We start from the raw sequence: 23,586 nt of genomic DNA on the forward strand, positions 1-23,586 counted from the left end.
AGATGCACATTTTATTCTTGGATGAAAACAAAATGATGAATAAAAATTAAAATTAAAAATATAATTTTTTAAAAAATTCTGAAAAATAAAATAAAATAATAATAGATGATAGATAATAATAATACAATAATATAAGAAAATAAGAAAATAAAATCATAAAATATTAAAAATAAAAGTAATGAAAGTAAAAAAATAAAATGATGTCTTAAAATAATAATAATAATAATAATAATTTGGTGAAAAATAAAAAATTCAAAAATCCAGGTTCACGCACAGAACTTCAGTCCAGCCCACATTTCACCAATCCCACAACAAATCCAAACATCAAACCAAAAAAAAAGAACAAAAAGAACATAAAGAACAAACAAACGTATATGCAAACAAACAGACAAACTCAAAAAGCAAAACAAAAACACAAAATCAAAGCACTATATCACAATAACAACGTCAGCAATGAAAGCGTTGCAAAACAAAATTTACATTCTGCATTCATGCAACATCTAAAACAAAATCCTACAGAAATCTCACTTATATATATATATATATATATATGCACACACACACAACCCAACAATGCACAGATAGATTATATAAAATAGAATATGACATAAAATCATGGATTTTTTTCACAAATGTTGCATGAGTACCATGCTTTTTCAATTGGGTTTGATTGTTTGCTTCAGTAAAGCTCAAGAAATGGGCTACGATCACTAAACTACATATCAATTCCACTTGTTATTATACACAATGTGCTTACAAAAACCGGGTCAAGTTTTTGGCCACTCACAGCAAAATTTTAGCATTTCACAGCATATTAAAATGTTCTTGGGGTGTGCTCCACAAACATTATAAAATATCACGCTTAATACAACACTCTTTCAGTCCATCACGAATCTAAGCGTTACTATCATAAAATATTTATTGGTTTGTTGGATGGAATTGGAATTCTAACCTCTTTGTTTCAAAGTAATGAAAATATGCACTGTGAACCAAAATTTGCGCACAAATATGCGCTGCAAAGAAAACACAAATATGCGCTGCAACGAGGATCAAATATGCGCACGGGTTTTAAAGTATTATTGATATATGACTACAGCTGATCATTAAGGCCAAGAGGATCTAAAAATGAAAGTTCAACAAAACTTACACCAAATCAGTATTGTGATCAACTGGAAAGCAACAACCCTTGCTGAATCCGCAATCATCCAACTGCAAAGAAAAACAAATATGCCCTGGAACACCACATGCGCATTGAAATTATGCATTGCAAAGAAAAATATGCACACAAATATATTCTGTAAACAGAAACAAATATGCGCACGAGTTTCTGCACCAGAAACTTGCCTCATCATTTACCATGTAATCATTGGCACAGTCAAAGATAGGGATCACACATGCTTTCCCTATCTATTTTCTTTTCATGCTTTCTCTCACGGAAACATCACATTAATCTCATGTTAATCTCAGTTAACTTGGCAGTTAACATTCTTAAAGTAAGTGAAATTCATGATTACACATCAACAAAGAGATATTGATTCAAAGGTCTTTGAAATGTGTATTGACTTATGTTTTATGTTTCATTTTAAAATATCATAGACAAGAATTATATCATCAACTTTTTTACACAAATATATCTTCTTTGAAACTTATCCTACAAGTTTGTTACTTTATTCACTTGAACACCATTGTCAAGTTAATTTTCTTTTTTTTGTTGTTTCTTACTTCTTGAACTAAAGTACGAGTACCAAAAAACATTGATTTTGTAAACATATTAAGTATTTATCCAGTTACCAATAAAGATTACAAAGTCAGACAAGAAAAGATACCAAAACTTTGATAAAATTATTCATTTTGATATTTAATGCATATTATTGCAATGTATTAACATGACTTAAGAATATTTCTCCAAGAAATTTGATTTTATTTTGTCTACCTTTATCAAGATTGGTTTAAAGAATATGGATTTACAAGTTATTTTTCATGAATACCATAATCCTATTATGTGCTATGAATTGGCCTTAGGTGGTGTTTGATCAATGAGCTCCATGTCCGTGCATTTATACTTCTGGTTCACAAAACCATGGACAATTTTTTTGAAGAGAAGAATGCACCATATCGTTTGTTCGCAAGCCTAGCATCTCCTGTGGAGCTCTGTTCTCTCCTTGTAGAACTGTGTCGCAGAAACCTCCCAACTCAATCGACTTGCTCCGCCATTGTAGGCCATCAGTTCGTAGCTGCCGCTCAGATTCAATGTCAACCGCTAGTCGTATTTAGGGAACACTTGAGAACAGAGGGAGATAGTATAGGAGAACCAACAAGGAAGGTCGTTTGGAGGACTAAATCGCCTAATTAATACATAATCCTTGATTACAATACCTAGTCCACAGTGCAAGTCCAAAGAAACGCACTATATGAATCACATGCAATTACTGTTTCTATGATATCCACAGACAAACCATAGTTTGGAATGAAACACGAATGGTATTATTGATCAAGCAGAACATTGCATTGTATAGCAAAAGTGAGGTTCACAAACACTGTACGTGATAGTATCCAATTGACCTTGGGTTGCACACTTAGATCAATACAAATGAAAGCTGTAGGATGGGATTGTTTTAAAGGTAGCTTCAATCTCTTCTCATAAACCTGGTAAGTCAAAACATTAAAAAAATCTTCACCTTGTTAATGTCAAAGACCATTCCAATCAGAAGTTGCATTTCTCAAAATGATCTTTACCATTACATTGAATACATGATCAGTAAAAAAAAATAAAAAAAAATAATACTTTATTTATTTGGAACTAAACCATTTCTTGCTTACCCCGACATGTTCCCCGCACTCCCCCTTTCGCGCTCCCGAGAATTTATGTATTGGCCAGGATTAAAGCTTGAGATCTGACGGCTGATATGTCTAGAGATAGTCGATTGAATTGAGAGGTCTCTGCGACACGTAGTGACGAGGCTATTCTCTTTCTGCACTGCTCTCATGCCGCCACAGTGCATTCCAGGAGTATAACATGAATAGTCCACGGTGAAAACTTCTGGACAGAGTGATTCTAAGTCTATTGTGGCATCAGAGCAAGCAAACGTCCGAGTTAGGATGTAGCGTTTTACATTCTTATGCAATTCTAGAGACGTCAAACACCCCGAGGTGAAATTTGCGCACGCTGATTATCCTCTTTTCAGTTTTTCTATATATAATGCAAGTATTTGTCGTTTCTGTGTTTGCATCGGATTTGCGAACATTGAGGAATGGCATTAGCGAGGATTTGCAAGTGTCAGGGGTGGGAGTGGAGATTGTGTGGGCTGATTCGATGTGGAAGTTTTTAGTGCTGCAGAGGGTTTGGCAGAGATGTTTTTTTTATACTACGAGGTGTGAAGGGAAACAAACTTTAAGGGTTTAGGGTTTCGATTAGAGCTTGGTTTGGCAACGGTATTTTTGTGGTTCATGGTCTTTATGTTGACGCAAAACCGAACTGATGCCGTTTTGCTCTTTGCAGGTGTGAATTATGTGGAACCAATCGTGTACCAGTTTAATTTATCTATGTCACGAATAGGTTCTCTGGAAGTCGGACTCTGTATTGTTAAGTATTCAGCTATCGTTGATAAAATCGGGGGATAGTTTTGACTGGTAATATTGGTGACAATGGCTGCGACAGCTACTGCATTCACTCGTATTTCACAATCTATTGCTGGAACTCTGTCTCTTTCCCACTGTAGCACCAGACCTTTGTTCCACCCCTGCAGCTCTTCAATTCGTCGACAAGCTCCTGCAAGTCAAATCTACTGCTTGTTGTCTGCATTGAATTGCTCGCCAGTTATTCTTCACTCTGGACCTATTAAAGAGCTTCATTGTCGTACATCCTCCCGTACAGATGTTTCATTTGTAATTTCTCAGAGATTCGAGAAGAGGTTTGAGTGTTCCGCTTCGAGATCTGGAGACATTGAAGGGTCAGACTTTCACTCTACATGGACAGCTGCCGACATGCCTGAATCAGAGAGATTTTTACACTCTGGTACAAGACTACAAAATTTATCAAATCTTCCTTGTATCCTTTGTTACGACATGGTTAGCAAACTTTCGAAATTGGAGCTTCTGTGTGTTCTGATATACTAATTTAGGATGTGGCAAAAGCGTTCTGAATGTGATAAACTCAATTATGTTGGACTGGTTGGATGTGGAGCAGAGTCAGTGACAAGTTCAATAGCTAGTGCGTCAGTGGTAACTCCTCTGTGTGAGCGTCCTGCAACGCATGTAACATGCTTGGAAGACCTACTTCAGTGGAGGAGGAAGGCAGAACATTTAGCTGCATCCGTAGGTAGAGAATTTTATGATACAGATGGAGGGCCGGATTCTAGTGATCTTTTGAGGGAGTTGGAGTGGCTTCTCGATGATGCTGTTGCAGCCTGTTGCCGACGTGATCGGAAAGCGGGCTCAAGTGAGAGATGCTGGAAATCATGCAGTTGGAGGGACGTGAAGGCTTGTTTGCCTTTTGAAACAGTGCGAATTTTAGGTGAGGGTTGCAAATTTAGATGAATTGCAGCTTCATTTGTCTTCTTCTTCCGCCTCTTGCTTTCTTTCTTTGTCTACATACACATACACGTGTACACACGCACCTCTTATATATTTTTAATGTTTCAATTTGGTATTAAGGGACTCTAAGCTCTTTTTTCTGAAATTTCAGATAGGGATGACGTTCCAAACGTATCTGCTGATGCAAGTGTTGAGTTTGGAGTCTTCGGAACCCTACTTAAGGAAAGATACACGGACCCAGTTTCGGAATTGGCAGCAGATGGTGCATGTTCTTGTGATTCCTTACGGGATAGCCTAGCAGATATGGCATTCGCTGTTCAAGGCATTCAGGAAAGGTCTGTTTCGGAACCGTCGTTTACCGAAACAACTGCAGACCGAGTTACTCATTTTTCAACTGTAGATCATGTTCCTTTAGAACAGCTCGACAATAAAACTACAAATGCACACATCCTGTTGCGTTCTAGTATCGAAGAGCTCGAGGAACAGTGGACTCGAAGAGTGAGGAATAGGAGGCCGTTCCAATACGTCGTGGGATGTGCACATTGGAGAGACTTAGTCTTGAGTGTTCAGGAGGGGGTCCTAATACCAAGGCCAGAAACAGAGCAAATGATAGACCTTGCAGAGGCTGCAATTACAGCAGATAATTCTCTAAATAATGGGTTGTGGGCGGACCTTGGAACTGGAAGCGGTGCTTTGGCAATCGCCATGGCACGCCTTCTTCCTCCTACTGGGTCAGTTATTGCTGTTGATGCTAGTCCAATAGCTGTTGCTGTGGCTCGGCGGAACGTGGAGAAATATGAGCTCAAGGTGAGCATTTGGTTTCATAGTTTGCAGACGTTGTGTTTCTGCTCAGTTCTTGCACTCTTTTCGTAACATACTAGAGCCTCAATGCTAGAGTTTTCAATGGAAGGATAATTTCGTGTTAATTCTTATACTTCAATGCAAAGTAGTAGCGAATGAGATATTACTTCTTTGATTGTGGACCATAGCTTCTAGCCTCTACCCTCAAGAATGTTATGAGAACAGTACATGTTTTTATGTGCCATTCTCTTTCTTGCTGTGGTTTGGCCTTATTGTGTGAAGGCAATAATTTTTTTTCGTTATATTTTTCGAACAGGACCGAGTGAATGTTGTCTTTGGCTCCTGGTTCACACCTCTAGAGAATCTTAATGGTTCTCTGGCAGGCATATTGAGCAATCCCCCCTACATACCGTCAGAAAATATTGCGGGACTTCAAGCTGAAGTAGGAAAGCACGAGCCGCAGTCTGCACTAGATGGAGGAGAGGATGGCATGAGTGACTTGCGCAAAATCTGTCAAGGCTCTTCGTTTGCTCTCAGGGCTGGGGGATTTCTTGTGTTGGAGGTATGCTCTGACTTCTACATGCATGTAGAAGTAAATATACCTGGTATATTTACTTTGTGTTGTTAGATTCATGTGTCTTCACATAATAGACATGGTAGGAAGTTATTACATCATCTAGTTTCAGGAACTTTATGGTATTGTCTACATAACAGGCCTTTGTTGCTGCATTTTACGTCAGAAGGGACAACTTACTACAGCGTTCATGTATCAGAAAGGTCATCTTGTGTTGTGTCTTAACTTAAAAACTTGGCTTTTGTAGACCAACGGTGGGAATCAAGCTGAGGCTGTATCTGCTTATCTACACAGTTTAAGATCAAAGGGAGACTTTCAAACCTTAACCTCTATTCCTTGCTTTAAGCACATTAGAATCGTGCCTGATTTCGCTGGGATTGGCCGGTTTGTTGTAGCTACTCGTTGCTGATGACCTGGAGTAAATGGTTCTGATGCTTCACTGTTTTGTGAATACGTGTAAAACTTTTTTGGCACTTTTATTGTCTATCTTTTTCACTTTTCCATCGAGAATTGCGATGGTCACCAAGCAATGCTTTTAGCTGGTTGAATGTGTATTGTGTACATATTTGTACTTTTTATGAAGTAAGGGAAACAAGTCTTTATAAAGAATTAATATTATGGATATATATATATATATATATATATACGAATAAATAACTAAAGGGGGAATTAATATTTCTACAGAGTTTTATTATTTCCTTTCAACATTATGTTGCATCCACTACATTGTTGTGGTTCTATGACTAGTTCTAGTTTAATGGCGATTTTGTTTTGGTTCGTGTTCAAAGGGTAGCTCCTTGTCTTTGACAGCAATGGGATCCAACATGGTGGAGCAAAAAGTTTTTCTTCCAAAATGCTTAAACAAAAATGTTGCTAAAATATAATAGATTACAAAACCATATTAATGGCAATGTGATGGGTGCAATACAATACTAGGTAGAAATTACAAAATTCTAAGTATCAATTATCTATATATATATATATTTTTTGTAGGTTTTTGTGATCAAGTAAAATAATTATAATTAAGTTTGAAGAGATTTGTTGTTAAAGTTGATAAGAAAAGCATATATAGAAAATTTTAAAAAGATTAATTAATATTTTAAAGAATAAGAATGAGATGTGTTTTATTTTACTTTGCAATAAACTCTAATTTAAAACCCATTAAGAAAAGGTATAAATCTATGGATAAACTAGGGAGACAAATTGGCCTTTTGATTGGTTGGATTTTTTAATCATCATTGTTTTCATTAAAACTTAACTTGCCAATTCATAGGACTTTAATAGAACCAATCTTAGATTAAAGTGAGGACATCTTAAAATTCAAACTAGAACTCATATCAATATTTACTATTATATTAAATTTGTGCCATTGTAACATATGTAGACATTTATTGATATAAGCAAAAACACAGCATAAGTAAAAAGAGTTGTTACTAAAGTAGATGATTGTTTTAGTGAGATGTGGTGGCCATAGAAATATAATGTATGATTGTACATTTCTTTGTTATGGAATTTGTGTGGTTTATTTGATGTTGATGTTTGGAGGCATAGTAGCAAATATGTATTATGTTATTCTCACTTGTACAACATGACTCCAAAAGGTAAGTACACTACATTTGTTTCAATGTTAGTGAAGATAGAGAACCTTAAGATTGAATTTTAGTTGAAGCTTGCATTACTTGGGCAAATTGACAAGAAGATTATTGACATGTACCATATGTACAAGCTAGTGAATAATTTGTTGCTAAACAATTGTTGTTTGAGATCACTCACTAGAAACTTGTATGTATACATGAAGAGTGTATATTGATGGCTATCATATGTATGTGCATAAGGATTGGATCAATTGTTGGTCTAATGTTGTTTTAACTTGAGAGATAAGTTGTAAGGCATGGTTGAGTGACTCAATAGAAGGCATTGTTTGCATTATCATGTGGTGACACAACTATATTGTGAAAAATAAAAATATGGATGTTATTATAGAAGAGCCTAATGGAAAGATGTAATAAAAAATCAAAGGTAAATATTAGAAAGGTAGTAAAAAATTTAGTCTTAATACTACCTTTTGTAGAAGAGATTTATATTTACTTTGTAGGAGCATAAAAGCCTCAAATCAAAGTAAATGAAATAATTAAATAATATAGGCATCTTTAAGAAAGAATTAATAATATTTTTAAGTAAAAATTACCTCAAATTATCAAAGATTGATACCTAAAGAAGACCAATTGTAAACTTAGATTGAAATTAGATCTCAAGGTACAAAATTGTGAACCTATGGTGACTTAGGGGTTTTTTTTGTCAATTGAAGAGTATAATTTGAGAGTAGACTAGAGAAGAATTTTTCTTAGTGTTTTATATCATTTGGATAAATAATTAGGATTTGAAGAATTTTCAAAGTTAATAATGTACTCAATGGATTTAGATTTTGTGAAATAAAAAATTGTTTATAATTTTGATGATTTTTTGAGTTTTGTAGTATGTGTATGGATGAAAATTTGGCAGTTTGTTGTTGTGTTTGTTATGAATGTGTGTAAGAATATTATAGTCAATTAAGTAGTTAAATTGAAGTATATATGAGTTTTTATAGATAATGGTCTTAGATAATTGAGATTTAGGATCAGTGAGGAATTTTATAATATAACAATATCTGCCAATTTGATTGAAGCAAAAATTGATGAGAACAATTTAAATTCGAATATCAATACAAAATCCAAATTTTAGAGCAATTGAAAAATTTAGTAAGGAGAAATCTTTGTTGAAAGATCAATGTTAAAAACAAAGAAAGAGAATAACCAATAATTGAGAGGTTTTTAGGAGCTTTTATTGCAATTGGTATGTGCGATTTATTTCAAATTATTTGTCCTTATTACTAACTTAGTTATTGCAATTTTTTCAAATTTTGAATCAAAATCAATAATTCAATCATTAGTTATTGAATTCTCAATCTGTTGTAGGATTTTTTAAGAATGTATTTAAGATTTAGGATTTGATTAAAGATTGATTAGAATTTTTTTAGGATTTGATTTATAATTTGGTCAAGGATTAAGATTTATGATTTGATTAGAATTTAGGATTTAAATAGAATTTTATTAGGATTGATCTAGGATTTAGGATTTAATTAGGCTCTAGGATTTGATTAGGATTTTATCTAAGATTTTTTTTTAGATTTATTAGGATTTCAATTAGGTTTAAATTAAAATTTTGTTAAGATTTATTTAATATTTATTTAAGATTTATTTTTTAAAAAAATTAAAGTTTTTTTATTATTTCTTTAAAGATTTATATTTCAAATATTTCTTTAAGTCTTATTTTTATTTATTTTTATTATATTTCTTTGAGATTAATTTAAGACTTCTTTGTATTTTTTTTGTTACTTCTTTTAAATTTATTTGGATTGGTTAAAATTTGATTGAGATTATTAAAGATTATTTAAAGTTTATTTAAAACTCTATTAGACTTGGTAGATTGTTGTTGCATTTCTACTTACCTTCCATAGTTAGGTGCTTATTGCATTCTCAAGAAAAAATACACATAATATGATAGCATTGATACAGAGTTTGTTTTTAAATAACAACCTTATAGAGGAGTAGTCTTTTTGAACATCTTTTTGGCATGAATCTATCAATAGAACAATTATGCATGTAGAGCATGTAGGTTCAACCTAGGTAGGATATCCCGCTTTTCAAAAATTGTTTATAGAATATATTCTTGAAACTTCTTAGGATGCAATTGGGGATCCATAACAAGTGATGGATAATTGCTTCTTCTCACCTTTGCTAATATTGTGCACCTTAGAGTCTCTAATAATCATATCTATATAAGAAACCAGTCGTAAATGATACAACAATTCTTGTACATAGTGCTCTCTTGCATTGGATTTCCATGTCTTTGAAAACTATAGTTTAGCGATAAGAAAAAACATCTCCAATATTGAAAGGTGCAAGAAAAAAAAGGTCTTCTTGTTGCATATATATAAACCTATGCTTAGACTTCAAAAAAAGACAATTTTTGATGCTAAAAGACTCTATTAAACTCAAGCAAAGAGAGGCAACAAATTACCTATTCAAAACATTCTAGAAGGTAGGTTTTTGAAATCTTGATGGTTTCGTAATAGCAAACAATTTTCTTGTTGTGGCCTCTTGGCTCATTTCTTGTAGCAAGCAATTTCTTTATTGTAGCCTCTCTACTCAATCCTTATAGTAACCTCTTGACCACATTTATATGTTTGTTGTATAAAATGCACTCAATGCAATTCCATACAACCTTCATAGATAGCATGCCTATGGTCAAGGACTTTTTATCTTCTAGCTCCAATATATTTCTTAGTTAACAATCTCTAACATATTTTCTATGATAATGGTATGGATTCAACTAGTATAATTTAACTTATAGTTTCTATTGTAGCTTTCAAATAAATTCATTTAGATTTTTATAAAATAATTATTTTATATTTATATTTTTTAGACTTTATCAATGAAAACAAAAATCTTATTTTATCTTTAAATATTATATATATATATATGATTTTATTAAGAAGTATTATATATATAATAAATAAAATAAAATAAATATAAGAATAAAATAAGAAATAAATAAAATATACATATTATTTTATTTCTATTGAAAAAATATATTATTGTAATGCTTTAAGTTTTATGTGCAAGAAGAATTAGAACAAAATCAGCAAGGTGACTTTATGGATTTTATCTTTTATCTTTTTGAACAAAATTATATAATAACTTGTGTTAGTAGGAGTATCTTCAAACTAAGGTTTGTAGATGACTTTATTTTTTAATAGAATTGTCATCCTCAAAACTTAAATCTCTTAAATTCCTTGCTCATTGTTCTAAGCAATAAGTAGCCAATATACAAGGAGAGGGGTTTATTTCTCTAAAATAAAATATCACTTGTTGGTATTACATTTTAAGATTTAAAGAGATTCAATATAATGTCAAAGATGATTTTCTACATTTAAGTGATTTCAAGTTCAAATTCTAAAATCATTACTTCATGCATGAAAATCATTAATTCATGATTTATATTTGACTTAATATTTTAAGGTACGTTTTACTCAACTTTTCTACTTGATCTTGTATTTACTTTACAGATTTATTTATAATGAGTGCTTCAACATCTTCAACTGCTTCTACTATGGTTCCAACTATTACCAGTGCATTCCAACATTTTCAAGCTCTTTTATTTCCACCATTGACTGTGGATGGAAACAATTATCTATTATGGGCAAAAATGGCAAAAGAAAATTTATTTACAACAACTCTTAGATACCATTATCTTTGAAGAATCTTCTATAATCAGTATTTCTATATTTCCTACTATTCCTTGGAAAACACTTCCTCTCCTTCACCATCATCTTGTACCTGCATTACAACATCAATATTTAGAAATGGAAGTTCCTATAGAACTTTGGAAGAATCTTAAATCTAGGTTTGATCATCAAAAGACTATTTTTCTTCCACATGCACATCATAATTGGACACATTTATGTGTCTTGGATCTTTCAAATTTAAATGCTTTCAAAAGTGAAATCTATAGTATCATCTCACAATTACAATTATGTAAACAAAACATTTCTGAAGAAGAAATGATTGAGAAAACTCTCTCTATATTTCCTCCTGTATCTACTTTGCTTGCACAACAATACAGGAACATGAAATTTTAGAGGCATTCTGATCTCATGTCCTATCTACTTCTTATGGAGAAGCAAAATGAGCTACTCTTGCATAATGCGGAAGCTTGTCCTATTGGAACTACAATTCCAGAATCTTATGCACTTAATATTTCAAAGTCTAAGAAGAAATTATATAAAAATGGAAAACATGCTCATAAGTATTAGGGTAGTCATAGTCAAGACCATTTCTATCCATATGGAAAGAATAAATATTCTACTATTAATTATAGTAAAAAACAAAAATCAGAGATGCGTTCTTGCCATAAATGTGGAATGATTGGACATTTAATACATGCGTGCGGTACTTTAGAATATTTTATTAAAATATTCCAAGAAAATAAGAAACTATGAGCAGAGGTTCGTGAAGTTCATACCATGGATGCGTCTATGGATTCAATTGGTGTTGATGACTTAGAGGCTTATATGAATGATAAAACCTCTAATAATGAATCAAATGATGCGTTCATTAATTCTGCAACAACAAATATTATCTTTCGAGATAGACAATTTTTTATTGAAAAATCTTCAACTTGGCAAACTAAAAATATGATGACCATGGCTGGAGTAAATGTGTTTTGTTTCCAAGAGGGCATAGCAATGGTAAAATTACCAATGGCTTCTATCATAAAATGTAAACATGCGATGTTTGCACCATCAGCACCTTAGAGTCTGATCAGCTATCGAGATGTGTATATTAATGGTTATCACCTTTCAACCGCTACTTTAAATAAAAAAGAGGTTTTTGTTCTTACAAAGAATCATTAAGTTATTGAAAAAGCTTTTACTACAAAAAATGGTTTATATCGAATTGTGATTCGACCTCCCTTTATATTTAATTTTGCATCATCTATCATAGAAAGTCGTGTTTCTCTTTGGCATGGATGATTGGGACATCCACGATCCACATTATTTAGAAAGATCATTCCATGTATAACTGGGTACAATTTAAAGCCTACAGATGTAGACTCTATGGAATTATGTTGTGTATGCGTACAAGGTAAAATAATTACTCAGCCTTCAATTTGAAAACTTCCACAAGAATTACCACCAATGCTTGAAAGATTGCATGGTGATATTTATGGTCCTATTAATCCAATATCAGGACTATTTCATTATTTTTTGGTCCTTGTTCATGCATCAGGTAAACAATCACATGTTTCATTATTATCAATTCGAAACATGGTGTTTGTCAATCTTATATCTATGCTTATTCACTTTTGGGCACATTTTCCTGATTATCCTATAAAAACATTGCGTATAGATAATGCAAAAGAGTTCATATCAAAATCTTTTAAAGACTATTATACTATAATAAGAATTGAGTTGACATATTGTGTTCCATATGAACATGCTCAAAATGGACTTGTAGAGTCATTTATAAAGTGTATACAACTTATTATCCAGCCACTCTTCCTTCACGCAAATCTACCTGCATCTATGTCGAGTCATGTAGTTTTACATGCTGCAGCATTAATACGCCTCTGCCCTTCTTCTTTTGAAATTGTTTCACCACATGATCTCATTTCAAATCGTGTTCCAAATCTAACTCACTTACCAGTATTTGGTTGCTGTACTTGGATTCGAGTACGAGAACCTCAATGGCATACCATTTAAGCTCATCGACAAGAAGGCATATATGTTGGTTTTGATTCACCAAACATTATTCGTATTATTGATCCATCAAGTGGCACATTATTACGTGCACATTTACAAAATTGCCATTTTGAAGAAAATGTATTTCCATCTCTTCAAGAAAGAATACCCAATCAACAAAGAAATAAAGTACTTATATTTGAAGCATCAAAAACATTTACAATGAATCCCGATCGTAGGATATCTTTGGCAGAAACTGAAGTTATTAAGATTTTGCATCTAAAATGGATCGTGGATGAAATACCTGATGGTTTCAATGATGCTCCTAGAATTACAAGAGTTCCTATTAATGAGGCTCAGTACGCATGTGCTCAGATTGTAGTGCCATTGACTACAATACGTCAAGTTATAACAACAACAATTAAAAAAACTCGTGGACTACATAAGCAAGTACGTAAGAAGAAAGCTATAAAATTGACTAATCATGGTATTATTTCTCAAGAAATTGCCACACATCTTGTAGGACTATCAATTCATGATGATATATCCATGCATAATGTACTTTCAATTCCTATGAAAAACAATCTTGGAATTGGAAGGAATAAAAACAAGTTGAGTAAAGAATTATCCATTCTATATTGTGGTATAGATGATATTTGGGACAGAGCATCTATTATGGTAGATGAATCATTTTCATATATGATTATAGAAGCCCTTTCTTGGGAGGAAGACGATCTTGAACATCAAACCATCGAGGAGGCGATGTGTTGCTTTGATTGGTCAAAATAGAAAAGTGGTATTGAGGAGGAGTATGATTCTTTGCATAAGAAGAAAGTCTTTGAGCCAATTGTAGACACTCTTACATCTTGCCCTGTGGGATATAAAATGGCATTAATATGCAAGCGAGATGCTCAAGGTCAAATAATCCGCTATAAAGCTCGTCTTATTGTTGAAGGATTTATTCAATGATTTGGCATTGATTATGCATCCACATATTCTCTAGTCATGGATTTAATTTCATTTTGATATATTATTGGAATGACTGTTCATGCTACCTTAGAGATGTATCTGATGGATGTATTAACTTCCTATCTATATGGTTCTCTTGATGCAAATATTTATATGAAAGTTCCACCTGACTTAGAAACAGGAACTCCAAATCGACCTGCTCTCGGACAATATCATGGTATTAAATTATGTAAGGCCTTGTATGATTTAAAACAATCCAAACGTATGTGGTATCAATGTCTTTGAGATTATTTAATTACAAATAATTTTATAAGTTATCCACTAATCCCTTGTTTATTTATCAAACGAGATAAAAACTGGTTTTGTAATCATTGATGTATATGTTGATGATCTTAACCTAGTAGGCACTACATCTGCATGTGTTACAACTACTAACCTACTTATATGTGAATTTGATATGAAAATTGTAGAAAAAATAACTTTTTGCATTGGTCTTTAGATTATGTATCTAATAGATGGTAGCATTTTTCTCTATCAACTAACGTATATTAGACGAATCTTGCAAAGATTTAATATGATTGATGCTTATTCATTGTCTACACCAATGGTTGGACGTGGTCATGATGGTCACGATCCATTCGATCCATGCGAGGAGGATGAAGAAATATTGGAAGACCAATATCCATACCTCACAGCGGGTGGAGTACTTTTGTATTTAACTACATCTACAAGACCAGATATTGCATTTGCAGTTAGTGTTCTTGTAAGACATAGTATACGTCCAACACTATCACATTGAAATGACATCAAATATTTATTACGTTGTTGTATTACGTACTTTCCTGCTCGAGAACGTGCCGGGCGTCTGGCTGTAGAAGGTAGTATGGAGATTCGCTAATATTCAAGCAGTCTATCAGTTTTTGACTGTTGGAATACAAACGATTACAAGAATATATCGTAAATCTATACGGATGTCCTTCGACTGCTTGTCGAAATCTTTTTTGCCCTAGCCGGTAGGTCTCTAGACGTTACAAAGAACCCCGAACAATCCGATCTACTAATCTGCGATACCACTTTATACTCACGACCTTGTATCCACTAACTGTCTTGTTAGATTAATCCAAAAATTTTCATTCACTCCACATACTCAATCCTATAGACACCCTTTTAATCCTTCAACCACAGACATAACTTTGATTTTACAAAACAATCAAGAGTAATCACACTCACTTCATTAAAAATCCCGATTTAATTGTACAACACTGACTTCAGCAATGATTGCCTCAGTCATCCCAAAACCCTATGAAAAAAACCTTCAATTCTCCGTCTTTTTTCCCCGCCCTCGAAGCATGAAGCTAGCTCTCCGATCCTTAAAAAAACCCTGATTCTCCCTCCTTCATTTCTTAATCTATCCTCTCCTTTAATCCTAATTCTCCCCTCTTTCAAACCCTAGCCTCCAAATTTCTTCAAACTTCCGTCTTAGATTCGACATTGGCTCCGCCGTTAGAGCTTTTTCCTCCATTTTTTGCCTTTTAAAAGGTTCTTTTTCCGAAAATAACGTTCCCTGAAACGGCACAAAGAACAAGACAGCCTGAAACGGAATCGAAACCCCCGTAATCGGGACCACATTGAGTCGCCCGACCAATTCAGGTCTCATATTGGCTAAGAGGCCCGTAGTAAGACCTGGATGTTCCCGTAACTGGGTCAAATTGGTCTTTTGCGTCAGATTGGCTAAGGCCTATAGTAAGACCTGGATGTTCTCATAATTGGACCGCATTGGGTTGTCCGACCAAGTCAGGTCTCATATTGGGTAAGAGGCCCGTAATAGGACCTGGATTGGATGTCTTGAAATTGGATCCAATTGGCTCTTCGAACCAGGTTCACCCGTCGTTGAATTGATCCTTTCCCTTTCTGCTCACTCTCGTTATTGGAATCGAATGGAGTATTTCACTATGCCCCGGCTAACTGTAATGGGGTGACTGAACCTGGCCTCTCAGTATTTGTATTAGAATTATTCGTTGCTCCCAATATTCGAGGTAACTGAACATTAATAAAAGTCCCTTTCTTTATATTTTCACGATATACTCGTGTTACAACACGACATCCACCCCCTCTGAACCTGTGCATCCTCAGATATGCACCAATTTACTCAATTGCTGTTTGATTTAGAATATATTCTCTACGTCTTTGTCTAGTTCGTCTTCGTCACCTTCATTATCTAAATCACTTTCATCTTCTTGCTCCGGAATCTCTATACCTTCATTAAGGTCTTCCATATTCATCTCCACGTATCTTCGTTTAAATATTTTTACTCGCTTCCCTGCAATTGGTATTTTCAATTTTATACCATCTAACTCCCGTAATAAGTAAGTCGCATTATCATGAACAGTTGTTACTACATATGGTCCAAACCAACATTTTGAAAATTTTTACAAAGTACTATGTTGATTATCCAGACTATTGTCATAAACAAGTACCCAGTCACCTTCCTCGATTGCTTTAGGTCTCAATCGATGTTGCTTATCGAATCGCGCCTTATTTTGTAACCTTGCTCTTTTTAACCTTTCCAATGCTATCTGCACATCTTCCGATCTTTGCTCCAATTGTCGAATCCTAATAGCCAGAAGTTCTTCTCTTATCAATCCATCTTCCCATGGTAGCATATTCCAAGTAAGTACCTTTTCTTCAATCGACATAATTGGTTTTCGACCTGTCATAAGTTCTACTAACATATATCCTGTCACTGAACTATGTATTGTTTGATCAGCCCATAATGCAAATGAAAAAAGCCGTGGCCACTCTTTAACTTTCCCATTACAAGCTTTAACTAATGCTTTCACAATCGATGGATGACCACGTTCGCTTCTTGCATTCCCTTCCGGATTACAAGCAGTAGTCAGTGATAGTTTAACTCCACATCTTTCAAAGAACTTACGAGCTTCTTGTGCATTTAATTCTCCACGATCTACAGTGATTTTTTCTACGCATCCGTAGCGGCAAATGACATCTTCAAGTAAAAACCTACAAATCTCTTCTATAGCTTTTGTCCTCAATGCTCTTCCTTCTACTTGATTTGATAAATCTTCATGAGCTAAGATCAAATATCTCATCTGCCATAACCCAACTGGCATAATAACCAAATCAACAACCCATTTAAAATGAATAGCTAGAAGATACGTAGGATGAAGACCATCTCGATGTCAGATATTAGAATACGATTGACAGATTTCACATGACTCTACAAATGAGAGCACATCTCAATACATATTTTTCCACCAATATCGTTCCTTGAGTTTAGCAAAAGTAGCCCAGATTCCTCTATGCCCTGCCCATAAACTATTATGAAACTCCTTTAATAATTTTAGTTTTTCTTCTTTTTTGCCTATCACTCGTTGTGGCATCCCAATTCCTTTCTTCGGTCTCTTCCATAAGAATCCATCTTGAAGCAAAAATCCATATGCTTTTTTTCTTATTTGTTTGAATTTTTCTGTAGACCAATTCGTCTGCTTAGTCAAGGTATTCAAGTAATGACCAATATCCAATAATTCTCCTTCATAAGATTCTTCAAGAAATAGCTTGTCTTCTCTGTTGAGATTTGATATTGAATAGAATTTCAATCCGATGTCATCAATGTCTTCAACCATTTCGTCTTCCCTCTTGTATCTTGCTCGAGATAGCATGTCTGCTACTAAATTGTCCTTTCCAGTAACATGCTTAAATTCCAGATTTAGTGACTTAATATAAGCAATCCATCTCAACATTGCAATATCTGGCGTTGAACAGTTAGTAATCATTTCGAGCAATGGCAAGCAATCTATTTCAATTACTACTACTGCCCCAATCAAATAGTCCTTTTCAGCTTTCATAGCTGAAACAACTCCCCAAAGTTCTCTTTTGACTTGCGAATATGCACGTTGACGAATACTTAAAACTTTAGATCCAAATCGAACTGCAAATCTATTCCCACTTGAATCATCTTGACCCACAACCCATCCAATGGCAATTGGACTAGCGTCCACAGTAAGAATCACTGGTCTATTGTACTTATAATCAACCTTCCTCAATATTGGAGGTGATATCAATAATTTCTTCAATCTTTGCATTGCCTGAATATGCCTTTCTTCCCATTTAAATCGGTAGCCCTTGCATAACAGTTCATATAATGGATCCGCTATGTGAGCATAATGAGGGATCCAGATTCAATAAAATACACATGTACCTAAAAATCCATGAACCTCTGTTAAAGAATCACAATCCTCTTTCATCCTTTCAATTGCATCAACTTTAGTCGGATCTGGTTTTCTTCCATAAGATCCACATAAATGTCCAACAATTACAACCTCTCGTACTTCAAATATGGACTCCATACCCGATAATGTAAGATGAACTTCTCCAAGCCAAGTTAAAATCTTTTCACAATCTTGTATATGATTAACAACATATTTGCGACACCCCCTCTTATCTAAAGTTTTATCCTTGTCTCCTTCTCTGCACCCTTTTATAGGAACATCATCCAGAAAAGGCATAGTCTTTTCCGGAATAAAATCTCTCAATACCTTATTCATCCCATTCATCATATGTGCAACTGAGTTGGTCGTGCCTTCAGGAAGAGTGCACATTCTAACCAATCCAAGTGGTGTCCTCATTATTGCCATATCTCTACTTCCTTTGACAAGTTGAAATTGATCATAACCTGAATACAAGTCACCCATTGAATAGATCGCCCTTCTAGCAAATGCCTCAGCAAATTCATCCACAATAGGTCCAATTCTTGCATTCCTGACAGTTACTGCATTCACTGGTTGCATATCTTGAATAAACTATAGTGACCCATTCTTCTTAGGTACCATAAACCATCGACTAGAATACGGCGCAAATGAGAGTTCCAATATTTTCATCTTTATCTTTTCTTTTAATAGTTCCACTAATTTAGATAAATGTGCCCTCGATACTGGAATCGGTCTTAGATTCCAAGGTACATGCGATATAGTGAAGATAACCATAGGTATTATAATATTTAGATCCACACACCCAATTTCATAAGATTCAAAGGCAAATGATCTACCTTGTTTAGCCAACATCTTTTTGAAACAAGTAATTTTCTCTGGCAATAAAGAACCATCAGAACCAATCTTTAATTCTTCAAAAGTCTCTTTAGTAAACTGATGTCCAATACTCATTGGATCTCTTAAACTTGCTTCTTTTAATGCTTCTCCCATTTGTTCTTTAGAATCTTCTAGTAATGGTCCGGCAACAGGCTTTACCTTCTTATTTGCCGTTTTATATCTCGTCTCTACAGTGACTTCTGGTGCTTGAAAAGATTCGAGTATGGTATAAACCTCTCTTGAATGAATCTCAACAATCTTATCATTATCTCCTAACCCAATAGATGTAATCAATTCCAATGAATCTTCTAGTCCATTTTCTTCATAAACACCTAAAATCCTCTCATCATCTTGCAATGTACCTAACTTGCGTAATTGTCCTTCAATATTATATAATCTTTTTCTTTTTTTTCTTTTAAAATCATTAACTTTCTTATACATAATATTTCCATTCTCCAAAATACCAATAAAACTCGCATCAAAGGCACCTTCATCTCGGGAGAGTACCTCCTCTTTTGTACCTGTATAATCTCACTTTACAGTGGTACCTCCTCAAAATCCTTAAATCCTTCAACAATCTTTGGCAATGTTTTCTCCCTCAACCTATCTCGATTTCGTTCATGGTTAGGAGGTACTGTTAGAAATTATACAGCTTTCCTCCCATCTTCACTACGTACCCTTGCATAAGCAGAACCATCGTCAAGTACTTTTGTTTCCATCCGTGTTGCCATAATATAAGGTTGTCCTAAAATCAACGGCTAAGACATTGTATCTTGAACAAAGAAATGTTGCTCCGTCGCAACATCCCCAATCCGAATTTTGACATCTGGACAAGCTCCATATAATTCGCCCTGTATGTTATTAGCTGCTCGTATTGCCCATCCATGTTCCATATCAATTGGCCATTTTTGCTTCTTATAAAGATCTTTAGACATAAGATTTATTTCAGAACCATGGTCGACTAAAGCAACAATTGGTTCTTCTATATCTCCTACTTTCACCAATACCTCAGTAGTTGCCCTTGCCCAATGCTTTCGAGTATAATGGCTCAAAGTTTTCATTTCCTTATCACTATAATCTTCGAAACGTACTCGTTGATTATACCTATTCTTTTCATTTGTTGGTTTCTTGTAACCAATATCAACCTCTTCTTCATCTTTATATATTCTTGCATCAATAGCATGATTCATTCCAGTTTCGCCTATTAATTACCTCTTTCGCTTAATGTTGTCAATGATAACATCATGAAACTCCTTCTTTGCAATTCCCAAAACTTCTTTCAATGTGAATTCCACCTTAGCGTTTAATATACGTTCTTCCAACACTCCTTTCAAATTTGTTGCTGCTTCAATGTCAGAAAATAGCTTATAAGCAATTGATTTGCCCTTATCTTTTGTCTCCCTTGTTTTTTCTTCCAATGATGTTTAGGTATCCTTTACAGGCAATTCTTGTGAAGCTGCCTCCCGAGCCTTATCTCCTCGAGTTTGCCTCTTAGAAGAATTTCCTTCTCTTGTATCATCAAAATTTCCTCATCTCTTTTCTTCCATCAAAGCTTCATGTTGGCTCTTAGCAATATATGCATGAACTGAAAGAGACTCAATAGCATCCTCCTAACCTGTTGCACCTCGTATTGTAGCTGCAGTCCTCAATAACGCTTCTCGAAGTAATTTCCCTTCTTGCATTGTAGAAACGGCAGAAGCCCAAAACTCACTAGTTTCCGTACTTCCACCAAGGTCATCATCTACTCTAGCACCATAACTTGCACTTTCTCGTGCTGCTATTTCGTGCTCTTTTAAGTAATCTTGAATCAATGCTCTCATTCCTCCCTTGCCAAAATTGGTTTGAAGAAGATCCTCTCTATCTTTTAATGCTATCTTCCCATCTTTCCAGCAAATAATTCCTTGCCGTATCATATTATTAAATTCATTGCAATCTTTCCTAGTGTGTGAAGCGTCATCACACCAAATGCATCTTTGTACATATCCTTGTTTTGAAACATTCTTCGAATTGTTTGTAGAAGTATTCTCTTCAAGTCTTGCCAATTTGATTTGAAGATCTTGCATTCCTCGTATAATTTCTTCCATCCCCATATCTGCTTTCTTTGATAAGGATGTCGAAGGTTGAACTGTAGGCATTGTTGGTGGTATTGTACGTACTGGAGCTTTGGATGCTTGTACTGTTTTCGGAATATTGCTCCTATCCTTCCTCCTTTCTCTTTTTGTAAGCAACCCCACCGCATCTTCAACGTTCTTCTACTTTGTTGTCAATCCTTCATCTTCTTCTTTGTCTTCAAGGAGTTCTAATTTCCCTTGTAATTCTCCATTAGCAGCTTGAAGAAATAGATCAACTTTGTTCGGCTCTAATGTCAATTTTTCTACCTTCGACAATTGAGAGTACTGCCTCTCAAATTTCCTTAGTAGCTCTATTGCTTGCAAATTCTTATTGGGCCGTTCAATCCATTCCAGAAATAGCTTCTTAGTAACGCGATCAGCATCTTCCAAGAAATATTCATCTTTCAATGCATGTGAAAAAACCTCCCATGAATTCCCATAATGATCCGTAATCGATGTAATATGCTCTCTTATCTCCGATATCATGGCAAGTCCATATAATTCAACCATTTTCTTCTCAAAAACCCGATTTAATTCCATTTCACGAACATAACATCTTAAATACCTTAAAATATTCCTTCCATCAAATTGATCAATTTTATTGACCATTGCTTGTAATGCTTGGGTTGCCAAAGCTTCCTTTCGATCATTGCTTTGCTATTGTTGCATTGATAATGAGAAGGCTTGAAACATACTAGCAATAGATGGATCCATGTGCATATCTTATCTTTTAGAAGAACCTCCACCAGAAACTCCTCCCAAAGATCCTTCAAAATTTTTATTTTCGTTCTCCATAAAAATAAAATCAAACAAAATCCAATACCTTCCACCTTAAGCTTTCACGTCGGGTTCACCACTTATGTAGTATTACGTGCTTTTCTACTTGAGAACGTGCCGAGCGTCTGGTTGTAGAAGGTAGTATGGAGATTCGCTAATATTCAAGCAGTCTATCGGTTTTTGATTGTTGGAATACAAACGATTGCAAGAATATAACGTAAATCTATACGGATGTCCTTCGACTGCTCGTCAAAATCTTTTTTGCCCCAGTCGGTAGGTCTCTAGACGTTACAAAGAACCTCGAATAACCCGATCTACTAATCTCCGATACCACTTTATACTCACAACCTTGTATCCACTGACTATCTTGTTAGATTAATCCAAAAAATTTCATTCACTCCACATACTCAATCCTATAGACACCCTTTTAATCCTTCAACCACAGACATAACTTCGATTTCACAAAACAATCAAGAGTAATCACACCCACTTCATTAAAAATCCCGATTCACTAGTACAACACTGACTTCAGCAATGATTGCCTCAGTCATCCCAAAACCCTATGAAAAAAATCCTCAATTCTCCGTCTTTTTTCCCCGCCCCCGAAGCATGAAGCTAGCTCTCCGATCCTTAAAAAAACCCTGATTCTCCCTCCTTCATTTCTTAACCTATCCTCTCCTTTAATCCTAATTCTCCCCTCTTTCAAACCCTAGCCTCCAAATTTCTTCAATCTTCCGTCTTAGATTCGACATTGGCTCCGCCGTCAGAGCTTTCTCCTCCATTTTTTGCCTTTTAAAAGGTCCTTTTTCTGGAAACAACGTTCCCTAAAATGGCACAAAAAACAGGACAGCCTGAAACGGAATCGAAACCCCCGTAATCGGGACCACATTGAGTCACCCGACCAATTCAGGTCTCATATTGGCTAAGAGGCCCGTAGTAAGACCTGGATGTTCCCGTAACTAGGTTAAATTAGTCTTTTGCGTCAGATTGGCTAAGGCTCGTAGTAAGACCTAGATGTTCCTGTAATTGGACCGCATTGGGTTGCCCGACCAAGTCAGGTCTCATATTGGGTAAGAGGCCCGTAATAGGACCTAGATTGGATGTCTTGAAATTGGATCCAATTGGCTCTTCGAACCAGGTTCACCCGTCGTTGAATTGGTCCTTTCCCTTTCTGCTGACTCCCATTATTGGAATCGAATGGAGCATTTCAGTATGCCCCGGCTGACTGTAACGGGGTGACTGAACCTAGCCTCTCAGTATTTGCACTGGAATAGGTCGTTGCTCCCAATATTCAAGGTAACTGAACATTAATAAAAGTCCCCTTTCTTTATATTTTCACAATATACTCGTGTTACAAGACGACAACGTTATATAAAAGGTACTAAAGACTTGGGATTTTACTACACACAATCCGCAGATCCAAAATTGGTTGGA

At 34.9% G+C, this 23,586-nt stretch overlaps 1 protein-coding gene and 1 long non-coding RNA gene across 3 annotated transcripts; one reads left to right on the forward strand and one right to left on the reverse strand.

Annotated features, from left to right (window-relative positions):
- Positions 1 to 584: 584 nt before the first annotated feature.
- LOC141046260 (uncharacterized) lies at positions 585 to 2,232 on the reverse strand. The gene is made up of 2 exons (XR_012219042.1): positions 1,934 to 2,232; positions 585 to 1,232 (listed from the first exon to the last, which is right to left on the reverse strand). It is a non-coding gene; the product is annotated as an uncharacterized LOC141046260 (long non-coding RNA).
- Positions 2,233 to 2,941: 709 nt separating this feature from the next.
- Positions 2,942 to 6,438, forward strand: LOC112272624 (uncharacterized). Of its 2 annotated transcripts, none has more exons than XM_024515196.3 (6): positions 2,942 to 3,150; positions 3,500 to 4,015; positions 4,187 to 4,513; positions 4,685 to 5,340; positions 5,651 to 5,896; positions 6,156 to 6,438. In XM_024515196.3, exons 2-6 carry the CDS (start codon positions 3,646 to 3,648, stop codon positions 6,315 to 6,317), a joined length of 1,761 nt encoding a protein of 586 aa, XP_024370964.1. In that variant the 5' UTR covers positions 2,942 to 3,150; positions 3,500 to 3,645; the 3' UTR covers positions 6,318 to 6,438. The 2 variants fall into 2 exon arrangements, with proteins under 2 accessions (XP_024370964.1, XP_090107788.1); XM_090251662.1 differs by lacking the exon at positions 2,942 to 3,150 and adding an exon at positions 3,185 to 3,372.
- Positions 6,439 to 23,586: the final 17,148 nt, after the last annotated feature.

This window comes from Physcomitrium patens, chromosome 1 (assembly GCF_059467195.1).
Source record: "Physcomitrium patens ecotype Gransden chromosome 1, ASM5946719v1, whole genome shotgun sequence".
Taxonomy (NCBI): Eukaryota; Viridiplantae; Streptophyta; class Bryopsida; order Funariales; family Funariaceae; genus Physcomitrium; species Physcomitrium patens.